The 27,329-nt window shown below is 46.2% G+C and overlaps 1 protein-coding gene across 1 annotated transcript; it reads right to left on the reverse strand.

The window, feature by feature from the left end:
- Positions 1-14,379: 14,379 nt before the first annotated feature.
- bhlhe41 (basic helix-loop-helix family, member e41) lies at positions 14,380-23,881 on the reverse strand. Its single transcript, XM_059987720.1, has 5 exons — positions 23,610-23,881; positions 23,459-23,522; positions 23,177-23,284; positions 22,730-22,841; positions 14,380-17,345 (listed from the first exon to the last, which is right to left on the reverse strand). The coding sequence occupies exons 1-5, from the start codon at positions 23,687-23,689 to the stop codon at positions 16,594-16,596; spliced, it is 1,116 nt and encodes a 371-aa protein (XP_059843703.1). The 5' UTR covers positions 23,690-23,881; the 3' UTR covers positions 14,380-16,593.
- Positions 23,882-27,329: the final 3,448 nt, after the last annotated feature.

Raw genomic sequence — 27,329 nt, forward strand, 5'->3', positions numbered from 1 at the left:
GATTTTCTCTTCAGGAAACCACGCTGAATATCATGTGCCTCCAAAGTACCCTGAAACCATATCCTTAACAATCGACTCCAACATCTTCCCAACCACTGAGGTCCGACTAACTGGACTATAGTTTCTTTTCTTCTGCCTCTCTCCCTTCTTGAAGTGTGGCGTGACATTTGCAATTTTCCAGTCCTCCAGAACCATGCCAGAATCCGCTGCTTCTTGAAAGATCATTACTAATATCTCCACAGTCTCTTCAGCCACCTCTTTCAGAACCCTGGGAGGTACACCATTTGGTCCAGGTGACTTATCTACCTTCTGACCTTTCAGTTTCCCAAACACCTTCTCCCTAGTTATGGAAACCATTCACTTCTGCCCTCTGACAGTCTCGAACCCCGACATACTGCTACTGTCTTCCACAGTGAAGCCTGATGCAACATTCATAGTCAGTTGATATGCCATTTCCTTGTCCCCCCATTGCTACCTCTCCAGCGGTCCAGTATCTACTCTTGCCTCTCTTTTACACTTTTATATCTGAAGAAACTTTTGGTATCCTCTTTAATATTATTGGTAACTCACCTTTATATTCCACCTTTTCGTACTTATGACATTTTTAGTTGCCTTCTGTTGGTTTTTAAAAACTTTCCAATCCTCTAACTTCCCACTAATTTTTGCTCTATTATATGCCCTCTCTGTGGCTTTTACATTGGCTTTGACTTCCCTTGTCAGCCACAGTGCCTCATCCTGCCTTTAGAATACTTTTGCTTGGGATGTATCTATCCTATGCCTTCAAATTACTCCCAGAAACTCCAGCCATTGCTGATCTCCTGTCAAACTAGAAGTGTTTCCTTCCAATCCTCTCTCATGCCTCTGTAATTCCCTTTACTCCTCTGTAATACTGATAGATTTGACTTTAGCAACTCCTCAAATTGCAGGGTGAATTTTATCATACTATGATCACTGATCTCCTAAGATTTCCTTTACCTTAAGCTCTTTAATCCATTCTGGTTCATTGCACAACACCCAATCTAGAATAGCTGATCCCGAGTCAGCTCAACCACGAGTTGCTCTAAAAAGCCGTCTCTACAAATTCCATCACCAGGGATTCAGCACTAATCTTGTTTTTCCAATCTACCTGCATATTGAAATCCTCCATGACTATTGTAACATTGCCCTTTTGAAATGTATTTTATATGTCCCATTGTAATTTGTAAACCACATCTTTGCTACTGTTTGGGGGTCAGAATCAGAATCAGGTTTACTATCACCAGCATGTGACATGAAATTTGTAAACTTAGCAGCAGCAGTTCAATGTAATGCATAATATAGAAGAAAAAAATAGAAATAAAATAATAATAAATAGATTACAGAATACATATATTGAATAGATTAAAAATCATGCAAAAAACAGAAATAATATATATTTAAAAAGTGAGGTAGTGTTCACGGGTTCAATGTCCATTTAGGAATCGGATGGCAGAAGGGAAGAAGCTATTCCTGAATTGCTGAGTGTGTGCCTTCAGGCTTCTGTACCTCCCATCTGATGGTAACAATGAGAAAAGGGCATGCCCTGGGTGCTGGGCATCCTAATAATGGACTCTGCCTTTCTGATACACTGCTCCTTGAAGATGACCTGGGTACTTTGTAGCCTAGTGCCCAAGATGGAGCTGACTAGACTTACAACCCTCTGCAGCTTCTTTCGACTGTCTGTACAGTGTTGTAACCGATCCTTTTTATAAATGACCTGGATGGTTTGGGAGGGATGGGTTAGTAAGTTTGCTGATGACACAAAGGTAGGAGGTGTTGTGGATAGTGTAGAGGGTTGTCAGAGGTTACAGCGGGACATTGATAGGATGCAACACTGGGCTGAGAAGTGGCAGATGGAGCTTAACCCAGATAAGTGTGAGGTGGTTCACTGTGGTAGGTCAAATCTGATGGCATTCTTGGCTGTGTGGAGGATCAGAGGGATCTTGGGGTTCGAGTCCATAGGACGCTCAAAGCAGCTGCGTAGGCTGACTCTGTGGTTAAGAAGGCATATGGTGTATTGGCCTTCTTCAATCGTGGAATTGAATTTAGGAGCTGAAAGGTAATGTTGCAGCTATATAGGACCCTGGTCAGACCCCACTTGGAGTACTGTGCTCAGTTCTGGTCGCCTTACTACAGGAAGGATGTGGAAACCATAGAAAGGGTGCAGAGGAGATGTACAAGGATGTTAAAAAACACAAAATGCTGGCAGAACTCAGCGGGCCAGACAGCATCTATGGAAGGAGGTAATAACGACGTTTCAGGCCGAAACCCTTCATCAGGAGTGAAGTAACATGGGATGGTCGAGGGGGGATAAGAAGTGGGGGGAGGGATAAAGTAGAGAGCTGGGTAGTGATAGGCTGGAGGGAAATGGGCTAGGGGGAAGGTGGAGAATTATGGAAAATAAAAGAGAAAGAAAGGTAAGGCTGGGGGGGAGGGATGATAGTGAGGGAGGAAAAAGAGAGAAAAAGAGAACCAGACTAAAATAATAGATAGGGATGGGGGTAAGGGTAGGGGAGGGGTATCAACGGAGGTCAGTGAGTTGGATGTTCATGCCAGTAGGAAGGAGTCTACCTAGGAGGGAGATAAGGTATTGCTCCATCGACCTGCGTGTGGCCTCATCTTGACGGTAGAGGAGGCCATAGACAGACATGTCGGAGTGGGAGTGGTCTGTGGAATTGAAGTGTGTGGCCAATTCCTCCCGCCATTGCTGGAGGAATGAGCGCCGGTGTTCGGCGAAATGGTCTCCCAGTCTGCGGCGGGTCTCCCCAGTGTATAAATGGCTACATCGGGAGCACCGGATACAGTATATCACCTCAGTTGACTCACAGGTGAAGTGGTGCCTCACCTGAAAGGACTGTCGGGGGCCTGGGATGTTGGTGAGGGAAGAAGTGTGGGGGCAGGTGTAGCACTTCCTCCGTTTGCAGGGATGGGTGCCCGGAAGGACGTCCATGGGGAATGATGGGGGGGATGAGTGGACAAGGAAGTCGCGTAGGGAGCGATCCCTGTGGAAAGCCGAGAGTAGGGGGGAGGGGAAGATGTGGTTGGTGGTGGGATCACGTAGGAGGTGGCGGAAGTTACACAGGATTACATGTTGGATCTGTAGGCTGGTGGGGTGATAGTTGAGGACCAGGGGGACTCTATCCCTGGTGGGCTGGTGGGGGGATGGGGTGAGGGCAGAGGTGCGTGAAATACGGGAGATGCGATGGAGGGCAGAGTTGATAGTGGACGAAGGGAAGCCCTTTTCTTTAAAAAAGGAAGACATCTCCTTTGTCCTAGAATGAAAGGCCTCATCCTGAGAGCAGATGCGACGGAGGAGGAGGAATTGAGAGAAAGGGATAGCATTTTTTGCAGGAGACAGGGTGGGAGGAGGAATAGTCCAGGTAGCTGTGGGAGTCTGTAGGTTTGTAGTAGACGTCGGTGGATAGGCTGTCTCTAGAGATAGAAACAGAAAGATCTAGAAAGGGGAGGGAGGTGTCAGAAATTGACCAGGTGAATTTGAGGGCGGGGTGAAAGTTGGAGACGAAGTTAATGAAGTCGACGAGCTCAGCATGTGTGCAGGAAGCAGCGCTGATGCAGTCATTGATATAACGCAAGAAAAGAGGAGGACAGATACCGGTGTAGGCTTGGAACACAGATTGCTCCACATGGCCAACAAAAAGGCAGACAATTCCACAGACCACTCCCACTCCGACATGTCTGTCCATGGCCTCCTCTACCGTCAAGATGAGGCCACACGCAGGTCGCTGGAGCAATACCTTATCTCCCGCCTAGGTAGCCTCCTTCCTGCCGGCATGAACATCCAACTCACTGACCTCCGTTGATACCCCTGCCCCCCCTACCCCCATCCCTATCTATAATTTCAGTCTGGTTCTCTTTCTCTCTCTTTTCCCCCCCACTATAATCTCCCCCCAACCCTACCTTTCTTTCTCTTTTATTTCCCATAATGCTCCACCCTCCCCCAGCCCATTTCTCTCTAGCCTATCACTTCCCAGCTCTCTACTTCATCCCTCCCCCCACTTCTTATCCCCCCTCGACCATCCCATGTTACTTCACTCCTGATGAAGGGTTTCGGCCCGAAACGTCGTCACTACCTCCTCCCATAGATGGTGTTTGGCCTGCTGAGTTCTGCCAGTATTTTGTGTTTTTTATTTACTTCCAGCATCTGCAGATTCACTCGTGTTGCCTTTACAAGGATGTTGCCTGGATTGGGGAGCATACCTTATGAGAATAGGTTGAGTGAACTCGGCCTTTTCTCCTTGGAGCGAAGGAGGATGAGAGGTGACCTGATCGAGGTGTACAAGATGATGAGAGGCATTAATCGTGTGGATAGTCAGAGGCTTTTTCCCTAGGGCTGAAATGGTTGCCACAAGAGGACACAGGTTAAAGTGCTGGGGAGTAGGTACAGAGGAGATGTCAGGTAAGTTTTTTACTCAGAGAGTGGTGAGTGCATGGAATGGGCTGCCGGCAATGGTGATGGAGGCGGATATGATAGGGTCTTTTAAGAGACTTTTAGTGAAATAGAGGGCTATAGGTAAGCCTAGTAATTTGTAAGGTAAGAACATGTTTGGCACAGCTTTGTGGGCCAAAGGGCCTCTATTGCGCTGTCGGTTTTCTATGTTTCTAGATGATAGGCGGAGCACAATGAGACAAAGGAAATAATGAGAAACAGGTGAGTGACGGGGTACTCAGTAATACAGGGGCCGGAGTAGAACAGGAGCTGGACAGGAGCACATGGCAATACAAAAACAGACTGACGGCTAAGGGGAAAACACACAACTGGAGGTACTGAGAAAACCATCAGTCATGTATTCATCACCTTCTTTTGATTTTGTCTCCTTTTTTCATTAAAACTCTTCCCATTAACTGCAATTTTTCCGATCTGGTCAGCCTCTCCTTGCCAGTGGTCTCACTGCACTCTGTCTCTGTTTGTAAACCTGTGCAGCCATTTTCAGCGAGCTGTGGACTTGGACCTCAAGATCCCACATTCTCCTCAACTCCCCCCAGATTCTGGCACTCACCTGCATCAAGAGGCAGTACATAAAGTATAGTCATTCTTCCCTGATAGCCAGAGCTATGGCGGAAATAAGAGGGAGCATAGTCTGAAGGTGTTTGGAGGGTGTCTTTTCACACACAGAGTGGGAGCGTGCTGCCAGGGACGGTGGTGGAGGCAGACACATCAGGGAAATTCACGAGTCCGTTATGCACATGGATGAAGGACAAATGGACGGCTATGTGTGGGGGGGGGGGCGGATTTGTTAGATTAATCTTGGAGTAGGTTGAAATGTCGGCACAACATGGAAGGCTGAAGGATCTGTACGTAATTTTAAACTCTTATGTAAGGAGGAGAAATTCTGACTTTCAGCGGGTTTGGAACTTTGGAATTTACAGCAGCCAATGTAGCAACCTACGTGTCTTTGGGATGTGGTCACAGGGAGAACGCAGAGTTTGGAACGTTATGTCAGTTCACGATGTTGCGTCAACTTTGAACCCACTCCAAGGTCAATCTAACCCTTCCCGCTCACACAGGAGTCCATGTTTCTTTCATCATGTACCTAAAATTCTTCTGAATTCCTCTAGCAACTCCTACACACCCACCAGCCTGTGTAAAAGCCTCTGACATCCCTCCTATACTTTCTTTCAATCACCTCATGCCCCCTCATTTGCACAGTGGGAGGGGTCTCTGGCTGTCTGCTTGATCTGTGCTTCTTGTCGTCTTGTACATCTCAATCAAGTCACCTCAGCCTCTTTCGCTCCAGCAGGAGAAGCCCTAGCTCGCCCAGCCTGCAGGAGAACTATCAGAGTGTCCTGTCTGTGTGGTATGGAAGCTGCAAGGCCCTGAGAGGATCACTGGGGTCTCTCTCCTCCTTATTTTGTGACATGTTCCAGTACTGCTGTCGACCCACCCACTCCACAATTTCTTTGACCCACTATCGTAAAGAAGGAGATACAGGAGTTACACCTGGGTTACACCTTCTTCCCTTAGGCTGTGAGACTAATGAATATCCTTTTACCACTGAGTTCTCAACAGGACAGCAAGCTGTCAGGATCCTTCAGTCCTGATGAAGGGTCTCGGCCCGAAACACTGACAGCTCATTTCAACGGATGCTGCCTGACCTGCTGAGTTCATCCAGCTTGTTTGTACGTGTTGATCTGATCACAGCATCTGCAGTGTACTTTGTGTTTAGCAAGCTGGATACTGTTTACCTGTGCTGCACACTATGTATACTTTGAATTCCATATATTTTGTTTACTTATTTGCAATAATATTTTGTTTTATGTGCTGTGTGTGATATATGTATTGTGGGTTCACCATGTTCTGAAGGAATGTTGTTTCATTTGGTTGTATGTACAGTTAGATGAGAATAAACTTGCTTGCAACATGAAACTAAAGGACAGCACCCAGGGTCAGGACTGAGTGTGGATCACTGGTGCTGTTTTTCTGTTTCATACACACTGTTCCATTTTATATTCCATCTATAGGATGCCCTCACCCCCTCAGTCAGCTTGATGACATCCTGTCAGGCAGGGCCCAGCACTCACAGCCCCACCGTGTCAGTTTGTCATATCCAGTACCGCCAGTAGATGGCAGTGAGAGCTCACGTTCTCGCAATGTTGAGTACGGCAGCAACAAAGTAATTTCATCAATCCGACTGTCAGCATAAAGTGTGTCCAATAGTTCTTCCTACAGCTCTGGTGCATGCAACAGTTTCTTCTCTTGATCTTTCCAATACTAGGATAAGTGGCAGGATCTGCTGTGGTTTTTGTTAAAGTGCACATGGAATCCTTGACTTTATAAATAGAGATTCTACACAAAGAGAAATACAGCATGAAAACGGGTCCTTCAGCCCTTAGAGGCTGGTTTGGACAGATATGATCAGGTAGAAGGAACTAGATGGGCCAAAGGGCCTGCTTCTGTGCTCTAGTGTTCTATGGCTATGATTCTAAATGCAAGCAAATAGGACGAACATGGACACAGAAAATGCTGGAGGAAGCAAGGATGGATGCAAATGGACGGTCAGGTACAGATTAATTTATTCATCATGCATAGAGTTCTGTGCAAAAATCTTCTATATGGTGGGAGCAAAGGTTGTTGGGAAGTGCAAGGGTGGGTGGAGCCCTGCGAGAGGGTGCGGGATATGCAATAGAGGAAGAGTGCCAGGGTGAGGGGTGACACGAGTGCAGACATGGCCAGCCCTGAGACACCAGGCAAGGTCATTTGATGCCAAACTATTGGTTTATTGATCATTATAGAATGTCTCTCTGGTGCTTCCCGCTCCCTCCCAGCATGATTCAGTCCTCTTCCCACTCTCAGTCCACAACAGACCCATATTGGAATCATGCTTATCACCATTCACATATGTCAGGAAATGTGCTTTATTTGTGTGGCAGCAGTACAGTACAATACCTAGAATTACTGCAGTACTCTGCAAAAGTCTTAGGCATCCCAGGTATATATACTGAACGTGCCTAAGACTTAAATTCCATCTGCCATTTTTCGGCTCGTGCAGATCCCACTGCAAGCTTTGACGGCCTTCCTTGCTGTCCACTGTGCCCCAGTCTTGGTGTCATCCTCAGATCTGCCGATCCAATTCACCATATAATCTTCCAGAGGTTGATATATGGGCCCAGCACCGATCCCCGTGGCACACCACTGGTCACTGGCTTCCACTTAGAGAAGCTCCAGGGGCACAGAAGAGAAAGGATGCAGAATTGGAGCTGTGGGTGGAATGTGCTCCATGATTGATTAGAGGGAACATAATGGCTACAGTTAAAGAGGAGACAGTATCCTGTAGGGAGGCCGTATAGGTGGGATGATCACTTCCATAACATAGGCCTTCCAATAGTCAGTGGGAATTAAAGAATATCAATATGACATAGGTGATGTCCTGCAGATATCAATATGTATGCAAATTTCAGACAGATAGAAGAGCAATTGGTTTACAGTAGTGGGGGAATCAGAATCAAGTTTATTTTCACTTTCATATATGTTGTGAAATTCAGTGCAAAAAAAGAACAAGATAGTGTTCATGACCCATCAGAAATGTGACGCAGAAGGGAAGAATCTGTTCCTAAATCATTGAGTGTTGACATTTGGGCTCCTGTACCTCCTCCCTGGTGGCAGAATTGAGAAGAGGGCATATCCCATCTGATGTGCATCCTCAATGTTGGACGCCGCTTTTCTGAGGAATTTTAACTCTCTCAGTATTGACTAGTATTGCTTTACTGCAAGAGGCTTAGATGGGGTGGACTTTGTTAAATCCTGAGAGGTTTATGATTAGGAACAGTCAGCGTGGCTTTGTCAAGGGCAGGTCGTGCCTTACGAGTCTGATTGAATTGTTTGAGGATGTAACTGAACACACTGATTAAGGTAGAGCAGTAGATGTAGTGTATATGGATTTCAGCAAGGCATTTGATAAGGTTCCCCATGCAAGGCTTATTGAGAAAGTAAGGAGGCCAAGGGGACATTGCTTTGTGGATCCAGAACTGGCTTGCCCACAGAAAGCAAAGAGTGGTTGTAGACGGGTCATATTCTGCATGGAGGTCGTTGACCAGTGGAGTGCCTCAGGGATCTGTTCTGGGACCCTTACTCTTCGTGATTTTTATAAATGACCTGGATGAGGAATTGGAGGGATGGGTTAGTAAGTTTGCTGATGGCACAAAGGTAGGAGGTGTTGTGGATAGCGTGGAGGGCTGTCAGAGGTTACAGCGGGACGTTGATAGGATGCAAAACTGGGCTGAGAACTGGCAGATGGAGTTCAACCCAGATAAGTGTGAAGTGGTTCATTTTGGTAGGTAAAATGGTGAAATATAATGGCAGAATATAGCATTAACATTAATTCTCGGCAGTGTAGAGGATCAGAGGGATTTTAAGGTCTGAGTCTATAGGACACTCAAAGCTGCTATGCAGGTTGACTGTGTGGTTAAGAAGGCATACATTGGCCTTCATCAACTATGGGATTGAGTTTAAGAGCCAAGAGGTAATGTTACAGCTATATAGGACCCTGGTCAGACCCCACTTGGAGTACTGTGCTCAGTTCTGGTCACCTCACTACAGGAAAGACGTGCAAACCATAGAAAGGGTGCAGAGGAGATTTACAAGGATGTTGCCTGGATTGGGGAGCATGCCTTATGAGAACAGGTTGAGTGAACTCAGCCTTTCCTCCTTGGAGTGACGGAGGATGAGAGGTGACTTGATAGAGGTGTACAAAATATGAGAGGCATTGATCGTGTGGATAGTCAGAGGCTTTTTCCCAGGGCTGAAATGGCTAGCATGAGAGGGCATAGTTTTAAGGTGCTTGGAAGTAGGTACAGAGGAGATGTCAGGGGTAAGTTTTTTAAAATTAAACACACAGAGTGGTGAGTGCGTGGAATGGGCTGCCAGAGGTGGTGGAAATGATGGGATCTTTTAAGAGACTCCTGGAGGATACATGGAGCTTAGAAAAATAGAGGGCTATGGGTAAGCCTAGGAGGTTCTAAGGTAAGGACGTGTTTGGCACAGCTTTGTGGGCCGAAGGGCCTGTAGGTTTTCTATGTTTCTAGAGTTGTTGGAGACAATAGCTATGGAGTCGTTCTTGAGCTGGGGCAGTTCTCAACCTTATCTTAGGAAATGAAAGCAGGCAGGGAGTGGAAGCATCGGTGGAGAAACCATTGCCATGAACCTATAGAGTGAAAGGTCAGGTGGCACAGTATCATAACAGTCAAGGTCATGCTCACTTTCGCAGTGCCAGGTGTAACACTAGGGTTTGATTTCTGCTGTCTGTAAGGAGCTTGTTCAGTATCCCCATGATCTCATCGGTCTAACAAACAATGCATCTCACTGTATGTTGAAATGTACATGTGACAAATAAAGCTAATCTTTTTCTTAAGTGATGGAAAAGAGTTACACAGACACTAACTTGACTCTAGATGATAGAAAGCTGGAGGAACACACAAAATGCCACTTGAATTCAGCAGGCCAGGCAGCATTTATGAAGGGGGATGAGCAGTTGACATTGTGGCCAATGCCCTTCGTCAGGACTGGAAAGAAATAAGGCAGAATCCAGGATAAAATGGAGCTACTGGTGGTGGTGGGGGGGGGGCGAGGTTGGTGGGGGGTGAACACAAGATGGTGTGTTCTGATTTCAATAGTTTAGAGGGCCAGCCAAGGTAAATATATTTGGATGAAATGACATCTGACAAGTGGGAGTCACAAGTCTTAAGTGGGACCTGCCAACCCTGTCTAACCCTCAACTACATCTCCATGCCTGCAGTAACATTATGCTTCCAAGTGCTGATCCATGTTCCTGGCGAGTGTTGCAACATCCAACCATCTAATTGATCGGAATTTGTGCACAGAAATCCAATTAACAGCCAGTCATGGTAATTACAGGCACAGCTTGATTTTTGATTAGCCCTGGAATTTGTCTTTTGGATCCAATTCATGTTTACACTTCCAAGGCGAACCCAGACAGTAAACTTTGCTTGAATTTCCTGTCAAACCAATTACAAGTTTTAAAATTTGGTAGGTCAGCACAGATGAGATGGGCTGTATATCCTCCTATTCACAGCACAAGGACCTAAAGTAGGACTCGTAAAACCTATTTCCATAAAATCAAACATGGTAGTGGAATTGGGCCATTCAGTCCATCAAGTCTGTTCCACCATTTCATCATGGCCGATAGTCCCCTCTCAACCCCATTCTCCTGCCTTCTCCTCATAACCCTTCATGCCCTGCCTTATCAAGAACCCAGTAATCTCTGCCTTAAATACCCTCACTGCCCCAGCCTCCACAGCTGCCTGTGGCAATAAATTCCAGATTCACCATAATAAATATCTATAAAGATATATAAATAAAGAAAAAAGGGAGGTGGGGCAAGAGTAACTCCCTGAAGAAATCTGGTTCATTACACAAGACCCAATCCAGAATAGCTAACTACCTCGTGGGCTCAACCACCAGCTGCTCTAAAACACCATCTCATAAGCATTCTATAAATCCTCTTTTGGGATCCAACAACAACCTGATTTTCCCAATCTGCATACCAAAATTCCCCATGACTATCGTAACATTTCCCTTCTGACTCGCCTTTTCCAGCTTCTGATGCAATTTGAAGCTCACATCCTGACTACCATTCAGAGGCCTGTGTAACGCTCACAGAGTTTCTACCTTTGCAGCATCTTAATTCTACCCACAAGAATCCTACGTCTTCTGCTCTTTCTAAGGATTTGATGTCACCTTTTACAAACAGAGCCACTCCAGCCCCTCTGCCTGTCCTTTTTATACTGTGTATCCTTGGATGTTAAGTTCCCAATTATAATCTTCTTTCAGCCACAACTCAGTAATGTCCTTAATATCACAACTGCCAATCTGTGCTACACGATCATCTACCTTATTCCATATACTGCATGCATTCAAATATAACACCTTCAGCCCTGTATTTGACACCCTTTTACACTGCATCACATTCCACCGATTGCAATTTTGTCCCATGCTCTGACTGTCCTTGCAGACGGTCTCAACTACACACTGCATGTGCTTGTAAACAAACAGCCCTATCACTCCAGTCCCATTCCCCTGCCAAATTAGTTTAAATCCTCCCCAACCGCTCTAGCAAACCTGTCTGCAAGGATAATGGCTTCAGGTGTAATGTACAGGTCAGACCTTCCCCAGGAGCTGGAAATCCAAAACCCTGTGCTGCACCATCAATAACTCTCAGAGACGGGAGGGGAACGATAGGCTTTTATTAGCTGCAAGTGTCACCACAACGTCCTGGAGGAGCAGTGCCTCCAATCACCTTTATACAGGGGTCTGTGGGGGGAGCCACAGGAGCAGTCAGCAGAGGGCCACATCCCGACAGGTACACATAGTTTACCACACCCTGTCCCTGCACCAGTTCCTCAGCCATGCTTTCATTTGCCAAATCATCCTATTCTTACCGTCACTGGAACATGGCATCAATCCAGAGATTGCTTCCCTGGAGCTCCTGCTTTTCAGCTTTCTACCTCGTGCCCCAAATTCTCTTCAGGGCCTCCTCTCTTTCCCAACCCTGAAATTAATTCTAATATGCACCAAAACTTCTGGCAGCTCTCCCGCCCCCCACATAGAATGTTGTGGACACGTTCTGAGACGGCCCTGACTCGGCACCTGCAAGCTCCCGGTTTATCCATTGTATTCAGAATCACACAAACACCTCTTTAACTACAGAATCCACCATTGTGACCACAGTCCACTTCTCCCACATTCGCTCCTGAGCCACGTGCAGTGCCCGAGACCCAGTTGCTGTGGCTCCTCCCCAACAGTAGGTAGTCTACCGCAGCAGCATCCAAAACAACATACTTATCATTGAGATGAATGGCCGCAGGGGTACTCTGTACTGGCTGCCCATTTCTCTATCCTCTCTGGACAGTCACCCTCTTACCTGCCTCTTGCAACCCTCACGTAGCTCCTGTCACGACCTGTTCCCTGTATGAGGAAAAGGTCAGAGTTGCAGCTCCAGTCCTTTAACACATTCTCCGAGGAGCTGCACCTGGTGCAGATGTGGTTATCCGGAGGCTGGAGGTCACCCACAATACTCACATCTCACACAAAGGGCACAATCCAGCCCTGGAGCCGTTCTCATCGTTAACAGACAGTGAATGAAGAAACTCACTGGGTACTTCCCTTACCCTTCAGTCTAACCCTGCTGCATTCCAACCTCACTTGTCTCTGCCTTATTTTTATTTGCCCCTTCTCATGTCACCAAATACAGTCAAAATCCTGAAAGTTTTTTTTAAAAAAAAAAATCAGTCTCTCCACGACCTCCGCCAATTCAACTGTGCCTGTGTCAGCTCTTTGGAAGGTGAAACTAAAACCACATTCTCTTCATCCTTGTAACTTCCCTTTCCAAAAGGGCAGCAGATGATTTGACCAGATTTGGAGTTCATTAAATGTTTGGCACGATAGGAATACATGGATCTTGAGGGAAGCTGCAGACTTCGCTGATATAGAATGATAGAGCCATTACTCCCTCTCCCACTTTCGTTAACTCGGCTGATGTTATAGACACAGAATACCTACAGCACAATACAGGCCCTTCGGCCCACAAAGCTATGCTGAACATGTCCCTACCTTAGAAATTACTAAGCATACCCATAGCCCTCTATTTTTTTAAGCTCTATGTACCTATCCAGGAGTCTCTTAAAAGACCCTATCGTATCTGCCTCCACCACTGGCGCCGGCAGCCCATTCCACGCACTCACCTCTCTCTGCACTAGAAACTTACCCCTGACATCTCCTCTGTACCTACTTCCAAGCACCTTAAAACTGTGCCCTCTCGTGCTAGTCGTTTCAGCCCTGGGAAAAAGCCTCTAACTATCCACACGATCATTGCCTCTCATCATCTTGTACACCTGTCAGGTCACCTCTCATCCTCCGACACTCCAAGGAGAAAAGGCCGACTTCACTCAACCCGTTCTCATAAGGCATGCTCCCCAATTCAGGCAACATCCCTGTAAATCTTCTCTGCACCCTTTCTACGGCTTCCACATCCTTCCTGCAGTGAGATGACCACTTGAACAAGAACTTGGCTTCCCAACATTTCAAGCCCAGTTCAATGCTCCTAAAGGAATGAGAAGCTTTTGCATCCTTTCTACAGGAAAGATACCGATAAGATTGAAATAGCAGAGGAAATTTACAAAGATGTTGCCAGGATTGGAGGATCTGAGTTATAGGGAAAGGTGAACAGGTTCCACGCCTGCAGCTTAGGCAGATGAGGGGAGATTTGAGAGGCATACAAAATTTGAGTGGTACAGGTAGGGTAAATGCAAACAGGCTTTTTCCATGGAGGTTGGGCGAGACTAGTACTAGAGGTCATAGGTCAGGGATGAAAAGTAAACTACTTAATGTGAAGGTTGGGGGGGGGGGGGGGGGTAGAAAAAAAAAGTCCACTCAGCAGGGGGTGAGAGTTGCCAGTGGAAGCGAATTTGATTCTGGCATTCAGAAGTTAAAGTACATGGATGGGAAGGGTACGGAGGGCTATGGCCCACACACAGGCCAATGGGACTCAGCGAAGTAACAGTTTAGCCTGCTTCCTTGCTGTAGTACTCTATGACTCCAAGTAGGATTTCTTTTTAAAGTTCAGAGCAAGCCAATACAAATACAGAAAAAAAACTGACATTCCTGCAGATTAAGATTTTTTAAAACTCACTGCGGGTTAATTCCAAAGTGCGTCATTTGAACCATCTTCAATGTGCAACCTGTGGCACAGCCATCACTATTCGAACATCTGGCGAGTTCAGCATGAACTGATTGGACTTCTCACTACAATTACTGACACGTGTTTATATTGGCCCAGAGACAGTAATTGTGTCACAACCGAGTTTACACAAGGGGTGCAGTTCAACAGCCAACACAACGGAGTAATCCGATTATCCCACTTTAGTTTTTCTATTGCATGTCATAAGTATAATATAAAAAACAGCTTTTGCTTTTACACTGGGATATTAATTTTAAATGTACTCCATGTTTGTTTGCTTGTTAAAAAACTTCTATAGTTTTTCTTTACAATGAATATCCAAAAGCTATACTTATAACTAATGGTTTTAAATGCTGACAGTATTTATTTTAATAATTTAAGACTGCATAAGCATCAACAAAAAGTGCAAACATTATTCAACAATTCTTCATAAATTTGTTTTGTTCAAGACAAAATATTCAGTGGTTATCACGTGTAATTCCCCTACAAAAATAGCTTCAGACAAGATCCATGATTGTTCCCCAACTATTTACAATTCACAAGAGCCACTTCAGATATGTACATTTCCACTATATTTTAGAACTCAGCACATCAGGCATTTAGCAGCAGTAATGTAACCAGGATGAATACAAGTTCTGGCTCGCGCTCAAGAAAGGGCGAGCCTCAGCTGTTACATAACACTTCACAGCATCACCAACCCTGCTGCCTTGGCAACAACTAAAAATAGGCTTCACCGAGGCTGCCGTCTCCTCAGTTTGGTGACAACTGCATGACTTCAATTGTCTGGCAGGGCTTGGGGACAGGGTTCAGGGATGGTGAGGCTGTGGAAGGCGGGAGTGGAGACGGAGGAAAAGCAATTCAGCCCAGAATCACAAGAGTTATCACATAATTCAGAAGCATTCCACGATCACCAAAGTGGTGGATGTGCGTTTGATTTCAACTTTTAAGAGAAATTTGGATAACTGCATGGATGGCAGGGGTATGGAGGACTATGGTACAGGTCAATGGCTCTAGGCAGAGTAGTATCTCAGCACAGACTCTATAACTACGATAACTCTTCTGTTGAGACTCGGAGGGCAAGATATTTATTATTCTTAAATTCACATTTGACTGACTGGGACGGGGATTTACAGCTTGCTTCTATTGTCAATGCAAACCTTTTATTTAGGGCAGCTTTAACTATTTCTTTGAAGCTGTCACCCATTCAATACTCACTCTGTTTAATTACTTCATGAAATTCCGGGGGGGGGGGGGGGGGGAGACACGGGGAAGAAAGGGTGAACAAAAGTGGGCATTTTTCCAGGACCTGCGTCTGGTCAACATAAATATCAGAGGGAGGTGGTTGAACTCCACAATGAATGATAGTGAACGCTTCAGCATTAGGGTCTGGAGTTCTAAAGCATTATGAGCATACAGAGTGAAGAGCAGGATTCTATCATGGTGTGAAGGAACAGTGGGTTCCTGGTCCACGTCCACAGATCCCTCAAAGTGGTCGGGGTGGTTAAGAAGGCATTTGGTGTGTTGGCTTTCATTAGTCAGAGGAATTCAAGAGTTGAGAGGCAACATTCCTGCTCTACATAACCCTGGTTTGACCACTCATGGAATATCGTGTTCAGGTCTGGTCACCTCATTATAGGAAGGACGTGGAAGCTTCAGAGAGGGTGCAGAGAAGAATTAACAGGATTAGAGAGCATGTCTTATGAGAAAATGGTGAGTGAGGTAGGGCTTTTCTCTTTGGAGCAATGGAAGATGAAAGGCAACTTGATAGAGGTATATATAAGGGGCATAGATCGAGTGGATAGCCAGAGACTTTTTACCCCAGTTGTGGAAATGACTAATGCCAGAAGGCATTATTTTAAGGTGACTGAAGAAAATAATTGGGAGAATGTCAGAGATAAAGGTTTTTTTGACAGTGGTAAAACATGCAGCCGAGTGTGGTGGCAGAGGCAGATACATTTGAGAAACTCTTAGACAGGCACATGATGACAGAAAATGGAGGGCTGTGGAGGAAGGGTGGGTGGGTTAGATTGACTTGGGAGTAGGTTAAAAAGTCCGCACAACATTGTGGGCCAGAGGGCCTGGTCTGCGCTGTAGCACTCCAAATACACCAATTCCAGTCCTGAGAAGTTCCGAACTTTTAGAAGATGGATCTCTGGAAGACATTTGGAGATCAGAATATTGATTTAGTTTCAAAACTCATGTTTCAGGGCGAGTAATTTTAGAGCCCAAGACTTCTCTCCAGCTCCGGAAACAATTCAGAGGACAGGGCCCATGCTGCCCAGCACTACATTTTGAGTGTGTGGGGGGGCAGGGGAAGGAAGAAAGAGAAGACGTGGGGCAAGGAAGAGGGTCTGTGTGACCACCTTTAGGACGTACCGGCTGGTGACTGGAGCAGCTCTGGGGATCTACTCAAATCCCTCTCCATTCCGATCGGCAGTCCTGCCTGGGACCCGGCTGGGCAGAGCCCCACTGTGGCAGCTGGCTCCAGGGACAGAAACCGGCCCAGCTGAGTCTCAGGGACCAGCGCCGGAATGCCGGGACACAAGAGTGGGAAGGGGGCTGGGCACCAACACTTCTCCAAGCTGCCCTTGTCCAGGAGGGTCAAGTAGGGAACAGCTGCAGATGGGGTGATGAAACACAGAGGCAGGCAGAACGGGGGCTGCTGGCCTATCCCGCCAACCCCCACTGGGCAAAGACCAAGGTCACAGCCGAACTCAGGGCCAGTCACTTTCAGCCTCTTTGCCGGGGGGTCCACAGGCTCCGATTTAATCTGGACAGCGAGGCTGCCGTGGCCAGTCCCAACTGGCGGGCCAAGCCCCTGCTCGCCTTCTCCGCCATAGCCGCTGTCAGTATCCGTGTCACTGCTGCGTTGCTGGCACGCCGCTGCCCTCTGAATCACCGGCACACAGTTCTCCCTCGCTCTGTCACCAACAGACCGCTCCCCTCCACTGGGCGGGGGCTGCATGGCTGCTCGGTGCAGGTGGCTGAGGAGCTGCTCCCGGGACGACCGGCCCTCACAGCCAGACAGATGCTGCAAAACTTCCTGGGCGCAGGTTTGGAACCCGGAGTAGAACGCATCCAGGTCCGACCTCTTGGGTACCTTCAGCGTGGCGTCCCCTTCAAAACAAAAAAACAAAGCAGTGTTAATGGCGGACTCTTGGCAGAGTGCAGGAACAGAGAGAGCTTGTGGTTCACTACACAATTAGGAGGAGGTGATTGAACTTTACCATAAATTCCAGTGAACTCTTCAGCATACACAGAAACTGGAGTCCTAAAATGTTACAAGCTTACAGGGTTAATGGCAGGATTCTTCATCGTGTGGAAGAATATTCACAGATCCCTCAACACTGCCACGCGAGTTGATAGGGTGGAAAAAGGCCGCATGTGGTAATGTTGGCCTTCATTGGTTGGGGAACTGAGTTGGAGAAACAGGAGGTAATGTTGCAGCTCTATAAAAGTTTGGTTAGACCACACTCTGAATGACCTGCTCAGTTCTGGTCACTGCATCACCGGAACTATGTGAAAGCTTCAGAGAGGATGGAGAGGAGATTTTCCAGGATGCTGCCTGGATTAGAGAGCATGTCAGACGACGACAGGATGCTGCCTGGATTAGAGAGCATGTCAGACGACGATAGGATGCTGCCTGGATTAGAGGATGTCAGACGACGATAGGATGCTGCCTGGATTAGAGAGCATGTCAGACGACGATAGGATGCTGCCTGGATTAGAGGATGTCAGACGACGATAGGATGCTGCCTGGATTAGAGAGCATGTCAGACGACGACAGGATGCTGCCTGGATTAGAGCATGTCAGACGACGATAGGATGCTGCCTGGATTAGAGAGCATGTCAGACGACGACAGGATGCTGCCTGGATTAGAGAGCATGTCAGACGACGATAGGATGCTGCCTGGGTTAGAGAGCATGTCAGACGACGACAGGATGCTGCCTGGATTAGAGGATGTCAGACGACGATAGGATGCTGCCTGGATTAGAGAGCATGTCAGACGACGACAGGATGCTGCCTGGATTAGAGAGGATGTCAGACGACGACAGGATGCTGCCTGGATTAGAGAGCATGTCAGACGACGATAGGATGCTGCCTGGATTAGAGAGCATGTCAGACGACGACAGGATGCTGCCTGGATTAGAGAGCATGTCAGACGACGACAGGATGCTGCCTGGATTAGAGGATGTCAGACGACGATAGGATGCTGCCTGGATTAGAGGATGTCAGACGACGATAGGATGCTGCCTGGATTAGAGAGCATGTCAGACGACGATAGGATGCTGCCTGAATTAGAGAGCATGTCAGACGACGACAGGATGCTGCCTGGATTAGAGGATGTCAGACGACGATAGGATGCTGCCTGGATTAGAGAGGATGTCAGACGACGATAGGATGCTGCCTGGATTAGAGAGGATGTCAGACGACGATAGGATGCTGCCTGGATTAGAGGATGTCAGACGACGACAGGATGCTGCCTGGATTAGAGAGCATGTAAGACGACGATAGGATGCTGCCTGGATTAGAGAGCATGTCAGACGACGATAGGATGCTGCCTGGATTAGAGAGCATGTAAGACGACGATAGGATGCTGCCTGGATTAGAGAGGATGTCAGACGACGATAGGATGCTGCCTGGATTAGAGAGCATGTCAGACGACGATAGGATGCTGCCTGGATTAGAGCATGTCAGACGATAGGATGCTTGAGTAAACTGGAGTTTTGCTCGCTGGAGCGAAGAAATACAAGAGGTGACTTGATAGAGAATAAAAAGATTAAAAATGAAAATGATAGCATCAAAGATCAGGTGGATAGCCTGAGACTCTTTCCTAGGACCGAAATGGTCAAGACTAGGAGGCATAATTTTAAAGTGATTGCAGAAAATTATGGAGCAGTGATGTTAAAGGAAGGCTCACCCCCCCCCACAGAATGGTAAGTGTGCGGACCATAAACAGCAGCAGAATTACCCCATTCTCCTACCTTCTCCCCATAACCTTTGACACCCTTACTAATTAAGAACTTATCAGCTTCCCGCTTTAAATACACCCAATGACATGGTCTCCATAGCAGTCTATGGCAATGAATTCCACAGATTCACCACCCCTTGGCTAAAGAAATCCATCTAGGCCTTTCAATGTTCAAGGGATTTCTATGAGATCTCCCCCCCCATTCTTCTGAATTCCAGCGAGTACAGGCCCAGAGTCTAATGCTCATGTTTTAACCCTTTCATGACTAGGATCATTTGTGTGAACCTCCTCTAGACCACCTCAAGGCCAGTACATCATTTCTTACAGAAGTAGACCAAAACTGCTGACAATACTCCTAGTGCAGCCTGTCCAATGACTTATAAAGCCAGCAATACATCCTTGTTTTTATATTCCAGTCCTCTTGTAGAATTCCATCTTCCAAAACAAATACACTCAATCAAGGTGCACCTTGATCTCTGTGCAGCAATCCACCTTTGCAGAAGCCAAGCCCACACAAGCCATTTTAAGAGCTCTTTCACTCAAAGGGCCAGATCTGACAGTAAACACAAGCTTGCCTGCGAAACCCCACTACCTAATGACTTAAATGTTTACTTTGCCATGCATATACAATTTGTTATTTTAAGCTTATGCAAGTTTATTCACTGTGCTGCAAAATGCTAATTTTCATGACATTTATACCCTAGGCATGTATGCCCATGATAATACACCTGAACTGGAACCAGCTCCTGCTCTGCAGCTTTATAATTACATACCACAGACAGGTGCACACCACGATCCGATAAAAACCCGTGTTTTACCAGTACCCCCCCCCCCCCCAGAAAGCGAGTTCTTGTCCTTCCCCCACAGTGCTGCCCTCGCTAGAGAGGGTAATGTCAGTCCAGGCCCTGTACAATTTTAGGCAACTTAGTAGGAGTGTGGAATGAGCTGCTGGAGGAAGTGTGGGTTTGATTTCAGCATTTAAGTTTCAATAAGTTCATGGATGGGAGTGGAACGGAGGTCTGTGGTTCAGGTACAGGTTGATGGAGACTAAAGGGAATAATAGTTCAGCAGACTAGATGGGCAGAAGGGCCTGTTTCAATGCTGTAGCAACTATGACCATCTCAATTAAAATATTTCATCAGCTGCCTCTGTCCCAGAGAGAGCAACCTCCACCTTTTCCTCATAGCTCGATCGTTCTTTACTGCCAACTTCCTCCGAAATCTCCCCGTACCCTCTCCACTTCAGACCCTTCCTGTAATGCGGTGACCAAAACCATAGGCAAACACTAGCTGTAGGCCAGCTGCTAGTTTAGGTTCTTGCACAACTGCCCTACTGCACTGCTTCAAGCTCTGATGCACCATCAATAACTCACTCTGAGACATAAAGGCCAGATATCGGCTTTTATTGACTGGAAGAAGGAACAAGCAGTGAGTGACCACCATACTACATCCTGGAGACTGAGAGGCCGGGCTCAGGCCTCAATCGCCTTTATACAGGGGTCTGTGGGAGGAGCCACAGGAGCAGTCAGCAGGGGGCGTGTCCAGACAGGTATATGTAGTTCACCACAAGGTCTGACTAGTGAAGGGAGACATTCCACACCAGGTCAGTGATAATCCAATGTGTCGTTTTCCTCTGCATCCTGGGGATAAGAGAGAGGAGCCGCCGTCACCCCATCGTCTACCCGTCCTACTGCCTTCTGTCAGCACACCCACAAGCCTCTTCACCATATTTATTCCAGACCTGTTCCGTTTTCCCCAGATGAATTCTTACTCCTCTCCAGAGTGAATTCCAATTGCCGATTAACTAATTAATTTGTATTAACTAATTAATTTGTATTTTCTTTTAACAGCTTCCTTCCTCACTATTAGCTGCCCTGCTAATGTTGTGCAATCTGCAGACTGAAGCATGGCCCGGTAATTACATGCAAGTCTTATTGATATTTAAGTCCATCAGACGTAGAAGCAGAATTAGACCATTCAGCCCATCTGGTCTGCTCTACTGTTTCATTAGTTAACATCCCTCTCAACTCCATTCTCCTGCCTTCTCGCCACAGCCCATGACACCTTTGCTAATCAAGAACCTATCGAACTCCACTTTAAGTATTCCCAATGGTTTGACCTCCACAGCCATCTGTGGCAGTGAATTCCACAGATTCACCAGCCTCTGGCTAAAGATATTCCTTTTCATCTCTGTTCTAAGAAGTTATACAGATTATAATCACACAAGAAAGAATCTATAGCATTGCCCACAGAACGGCACTGCGAACAACATGCAGAGGTTGTTTCCTGGACAGAGAAGATGTTTCCAGTAGTGGGTGGAACCTAGGACTAGAGGGCACAGCCTCAGGCCAAAAGGATGTCTCTTCTGAAAAGCAATGAAGAGAAATTTCTAGTGAATCTGTGGAATTAATTGCCACAGGCGCCATTGGTGGCCAAGTCACTGGGTATACATCAACCTCCACATGGTAGGTTCTAGATTAATAAGGGCAAAGGTTACAGGGAGAAGGCAAGAGAACAGGGTTGGAAGAGGTAATAAAAATCAGACATAATGGAAGGTTAAAGCAACTCGATGGGCTGAATAGCCTAATTCATTTCTTATGTCTTATGGTCTCAAACAGTCTTTCTGTCACAAACACTTCAACAAACAATTTTCCACCTTCTGACACCAGGCTAACGGTAAACCAATGTGTCACACTCCTCTGCAGTCCAGGGGTTTTTACAGAAATGTGAGACCTTGTCAAAGCCCTTGTTGAAATTCAGATGGCCCATAATAGAACACTTCCTCAACAAATCCATGTGGGCTGTTATTGATTAATCTGTGTCTGAATGGAAGAATGGGTGAGTTCTTCCTCAAAGGGCAACAATTATGACAAAACTTAAGAAAAACATTGATTTAGACCAGGGCTCCCATCCTGGGGCCATGAACCACACAGTTAATGGCAGGGTTCCATGGCATAAAAATTGTTGGGAACCCCTGATTTAGGCTCAAGACGCAGGAGTAGAATTGTGTCGTTCAGCCCATTGAATCTGCTCTGGCATTCCACCATGGCTAACTTATTATCGTTCTCAAACCTATTCTCCTGCCTTACCCCTGTAAACCGTACTAATGAAGAACTTATCAGTCTGCACTTTAATATGCCCAGTGAGCTGGCCTGTACAATTGTCTGTGGCATGAATTCCATATTACTGCACATTGCCGCATTACAATTTGCTGAAACTTCTTGGGCACTATCTGCTGGTTTGCCCCCCACCTTCAACTCAAAATTGGAACTTTAAAGAAACTCAGTTGCCCTTGAGAACCAAGAAAAGAGGCTTAGAATTGTAAAAGGAGTTTCATAAATGTTTAAATGTCACATTACCATGCACAAAGTCACACATTACCATGATCTGGACCCTACAGTGCTGTGGGAGCAGTTTGCCCAGGTGACTGCTGCAGTAACACAAAGGAGGCAGCTACCACCATCTCAAAGACACACAGACTGTACAACATTGCTCAGCTCCCCTCCTGAAAGATTTTAATAAAACTTACCATTCTGCAAAGCAATTATCCTGTGGTGTTGCTGCTCCGTCAAAGTCGTTAAAGCCTTTAAGTGTTTCAGCGTTAACTCTAAAACTACAGCTTTCTCCAGATGACCCAGTGTCTCGAGTTGGGGGCAGGACAGAAAGGAATACATTTTAATTTTGCAAATTACTCTATCAAATGCAAATACAATCAAAGCCCCAACATAGTTCAAAAATGCAACACTAAATTAAGAGGATTTGCTTGTCTTAACGGACGGTCATTAAAACAATTTTAAACGTGTTTCAGTGTAGCCCAAAGATTTATTAAAAGCGCACGTGATTTTAATTATGTTTCACTGGCACAGGTCAAACTTTGAATTCTATAAATAAGCGGGGGGGGGTGGAATCAGTCTGTATGAATGTTAATTCGACGCCACTTTTCGAGAACGAAATAATTACAGAGCAGATAGCTTACCGTCAGTTTCAGATGTTCGGGAAGAAGATCCTTGAGCTGCGAAATGCATTCGTTAATCCTATCACGTCTTTTCTTTTCAATCAGTCTATGCGGTAATTTGTAGGTTTCCTAACAATTCGTGAAGTCAGGAAACAGCAGAAATGACAATTAGAAGGATTGCAGGTGTTACGTTGCGCCACATTCAAAGGTGTGCTGAATAAAACACACTCCAACGTGCAGTATTACTAAAAACTCGGAATAATAGCACTTGTCTCAACACTTGATGAAAACTGCTTGCCTTACCTTGCTCTCTTCTCGCTTCACCCCCCGTTTTGATTTGCATGTGAGCATCGAATGGTATTCAACACTATTAATTGAAAAATAGTAAAGTTGAGATAGGACCACAAAGGGTTAATGTACACCGGGGGGGGGATTTTAATGCACAAAAACTCACCCAATAAAGTCTGCATTTTCTAATAACTTCCGTTCTGTTAAGCAGGTGGACGGTGGTAAGCGAGGTATACCGTCCTGCATTCTGTGCCTCGGGGTAGTACGGGGGCGGAGATTGCAAAGTGCAGTCGGAATAAGACCCTCGCCGTAATATATATTCCCCTAATGTACAGTATCTGGAATGCACAGCTTTGGGTTCGGGTCCCGTTGGCTGGACTCTCCCTCTCTCCGTGTCAGCCGGCCTGTTTCCTAGTCTGCATTGCCCGGACAGACGTGCACGCAGTTTATGTCGCAAACGGAGCGCAGGCGCGCCGAGAAACCCCGAGCACTTCCCAACACACGCGTGGCGCCCGACGCCACCCACTGAGACTGGGAGAAGGGGAGGTGGCAGGAGCACAGACACCACCTTCGTGTATCAACCCCTCCCTCGAGGCAATGTACAGCACCAAGTGATGGATTATGTAGTTCGGCCCTAAGTGCCCTACTGTAGTGAGTCCTTCAGTTCCTCAGCACAGCCGAGTTAATGATCTTTACCATCAGCCTGGGGAAGAGCGGGCAACCTGGCAAGTCAGAAAGTTTATTGCTCGCCAAGTCCGTTGGACTTGGCTAATTTCGTGCACTGGAAGTTATAGCTGCGTTTACAGGTACACTGTATGTGTGCTTTTCCACCGCACGTATATTTTTTAAAAAACATAAATTTGGATGCAATTGAAGTTGCTGACGTAAAACGGGGTTGACAAAGGTGAGAGATCAGCTATCAGTTTCCTGAGCGACAGCCCTCTGCTCTTCTATCATTTTCAGTAACAGGACACACGGCTGTCAACGTGATGGAAGGTCGACCTACCAGCCCAATACCTAGGTGTTATTTTTATCTATTCGCCGCATGCGTTTTCAAGGCAATTAGGCATCCTCAGACCAGTGTCTGTCTGTGCGCGCACACACTGAAAGTGCCACGGGTAATTTATCCTGGGGGTGAAGCGGTGTTACTGCTGTATTTCTCGTGCAGGTCCAGTGTGAACTGTCACTGACACGTTTGCAAGATCACCATGTCTATGTGTTGGTGGTATTCCAGAATGTGTTTCGCATCTACGCCCGATTTACACAATTAAAAACGCAGCTTTTTTTAAGGATGCACCAACAAAGATTCTATTTCTTAATCTTGATGCAGCCACTGGCTAAAATACAGTTTCCAGAAACAAAACTAAAAACAGGTTTTTTTGCAATATCGCATTCGTCAATAAAATAACTGATCTGATGCGGCACGTAGATTTTAAACGCGTTAAGTAAACAGGAGGTCATCTTCTCCGTCATTTCAGAGCACCGCCCGGACTAACAGTGAATGATTATTTGAGCTGCAGCTGTTCTAGGCAATGGCTTTGCTGTTAACAGGCCAGTGCACGGACACGCTGTGGGTGTGATAATGCGCGACGTGGGACCATCACGTGCGATAGGAGCAATTAAAACCTTCCTCACGCCTCCAGTGCCAGCGTTGGCAAAGTCTGTAAACATGAACTCGGAAAACCCTGCCAGATTAAAGTACTGTATTACTTTTCGGCTGTGAGGAATGCTTCACAGCCAGGTCCTAGCTGAAGAGCAAAAGCAGGGCGAGAGAAATGGGAATATTTAATTAATCTGGGGAACAATGTGTGTGAGGAGGGGAGCAGATTTGTTTGTGTGTTCCTCGCAAACAGCGTAACGTGCACATCCGTGCAAAAGTGAAGGGCGCGGTAAATAGTAACAGTCCGGACGCGAGAATTAAGGTGTTCTGCTTGGGGTGTGTTCGCGATTTGCGGACACAGCGGCGTGCTGTGAATAGAATGGGGGAGACAGCAGTACTACCACTACTTGAATACAGGTCGTCCCCGGGTAAACGGGAGTACAGGGGCCGGCGGGATGGATTTGCCGCCTGCCGTGAGATCGCTGACATCTGCATGCTGTTCTGAGGCAAACGCGCGGGTTTAACTGCACGTTGTCCCTGGCTGTCCGATGTTTTAATTAAAATATACTGGCAACTGGCTGCGTTTTTTGACCTGCAAACTGTTCGAAAGCACTTTCATTTTAACTCCTGTGCTGCAAATGGCTTTGTAGAGTAAAATATGAGAGGTTGCAGAAACTTTCATACTTTATGCCATATATATGACATTCTTCTGACAACAGACAAGGACATTCGATCCATCAAGTCTATGCTTTCAAGTTATTTCAGTCAGTCCCCTCTTGCATTGATGAGTTATAACTGGAATGAAATTAGGAAGCATTTCATCACATGAAATGTCTGAAAACCAGGCCTCATTCTAAATGCCAATGATATTTAAGCCAGAGATTTTTGAAAGAAAAGGGTTTCCTGGAATATGAAGAAAAGACAATGGCCCATGGTTTTCACACACATAGACAGTATCCTTTTCAAATCTCTTCCTTTTTAACTCAAAACATTCAAACACACACACACATAATGATCACACACTGTATAAGTGTTCACTGTGGAAGACACTAGATGTTGTACCAGATGTTGTGTGTGAAGGAAGAGAAGTGGGTGCAGTTACTGTTACAAGGGAGAAAGTGCTGGAAAAGCTGAAAGGCCTAAAGGTACATAAGTCACCAGGACCAGACGAATTGCACCCTAGAGTTCTGAAAGGTAGCGTTAGAGATTGTGGAGGCATTAGCAATGATCTTTCAAAAATAGTTGGACTCTGACATGGTGCCAGAGGACTGGAAAATTGCAAATGTCACTCCACTCGTTAAGAAAGGAGGAAGGGAGCAGAAAGGAAATTATAGACCAGTTAGCCTGACCTCAGTGGTTGGGGAGATATTGGAGTCACTTATTAAGGATGAGATGATGAAGTACTTGATGACACAGGACAAGATAGGACAAAGTCAGCATGGTTTCCTTAAGGGAAAATCCTGCCAGATGAACCTGTTGGAATTCTTTGAGGAGGTTACAAGCAGGTTAGATAAAGAGGATGCAGTAGATGTTGTATATTTGGACTTTCATAGAACATAGAGTAGTACAGCACAGTACAGGCCCTTTGGCCCACAATGTTGTACCAACCCTTAATCCCTTTGACGAGGTGCCACACATGAGGCTGCTTACCAAGTTAAGAGCCCATGGTATTACAGGAAAATTATTAACATGGTTGGCTGATTGGTAGGAGGCAATGAGTGGGAATAAAAGGACCCTTTTCTGGTTGACTGCCAGTGACCAGTGGCAATCCACACAAGTCGGTGTGGGGACCACTTCTTTTATGCTGTATATAAATGATTTAGATGATGGAACAGTTGGCTTTGTTGCCAAGTTTGCAGATGATCTGAAGATTGGTAGAGAGGCAGGTAGTGTTGAGAAAACAGGTGGGATGCAGAAGGACTTAGACAGATTAGGAGAATGGTCAAGTAAGTGGCAAATAACATACAATGTTGGAAAATGCATGGTCATGCACTTTGGTAATAGAAATAAATGTGTGGACTATTTTCTGAATGGGGAGAAAATCCAAAACTCTGAGATGCAAAGGGACTCAGGAGTCCTGGTGCAGAACACCCTAAAGGTTAACTTGCGGGTCGAGTCGGTGGTGAGGAAGGCAAATGCCATGTTAGCATTCAAATCAAGAGGTCTAGAATACAAGAGCAAGGATGCGATGCTGAGGCTTTATAAGGCACTGATGAGGCCTCACCTTGAGTATTGGGAACAGTTCTGGGCTCCTCATCTTAGAAAAGATGTGCTGGCATTGGAGAG

Source organism: Hypanus sabinus, chromosome 13 (genome assembly GCF_030144855.1).
Source record: "Hypanus sabinus isolate sHypSab1 chromosome 13, sHypSab1.hap1, whole genome shotgun sequence".
NCBI classification, from domain to species: domain Eukaryota; kingdom Metazoa; phylum Chordata; class Chondrichthyes; order Myliobatiformes; family Dasyatidae; genus Hypanus; species Hypanus sabinus.

Coding starts and splice junctions, on each gene's coding strand:
- bhlhe41 (XM_059987720.1), bottom strand. CDS start 23,689: ATGCAGGACGGTATACCTCGCTTACCACCGTCCACCTGCTTAACAGAA. Junction 23,523..23,609: donor GAAAATGCAGACTTTATTGG/GTGAGTTTTTGT, acceptor TTCAATTAATAG/TGTTGAATACCATTCGATGC. Junction 23,285..23,458: donor TGAAGCGAGAAGAGAGCAAG/GTAAGGCAAGCA, acceptor ACGAATTGTTAG/GAAACCTACAAATTACCGCA.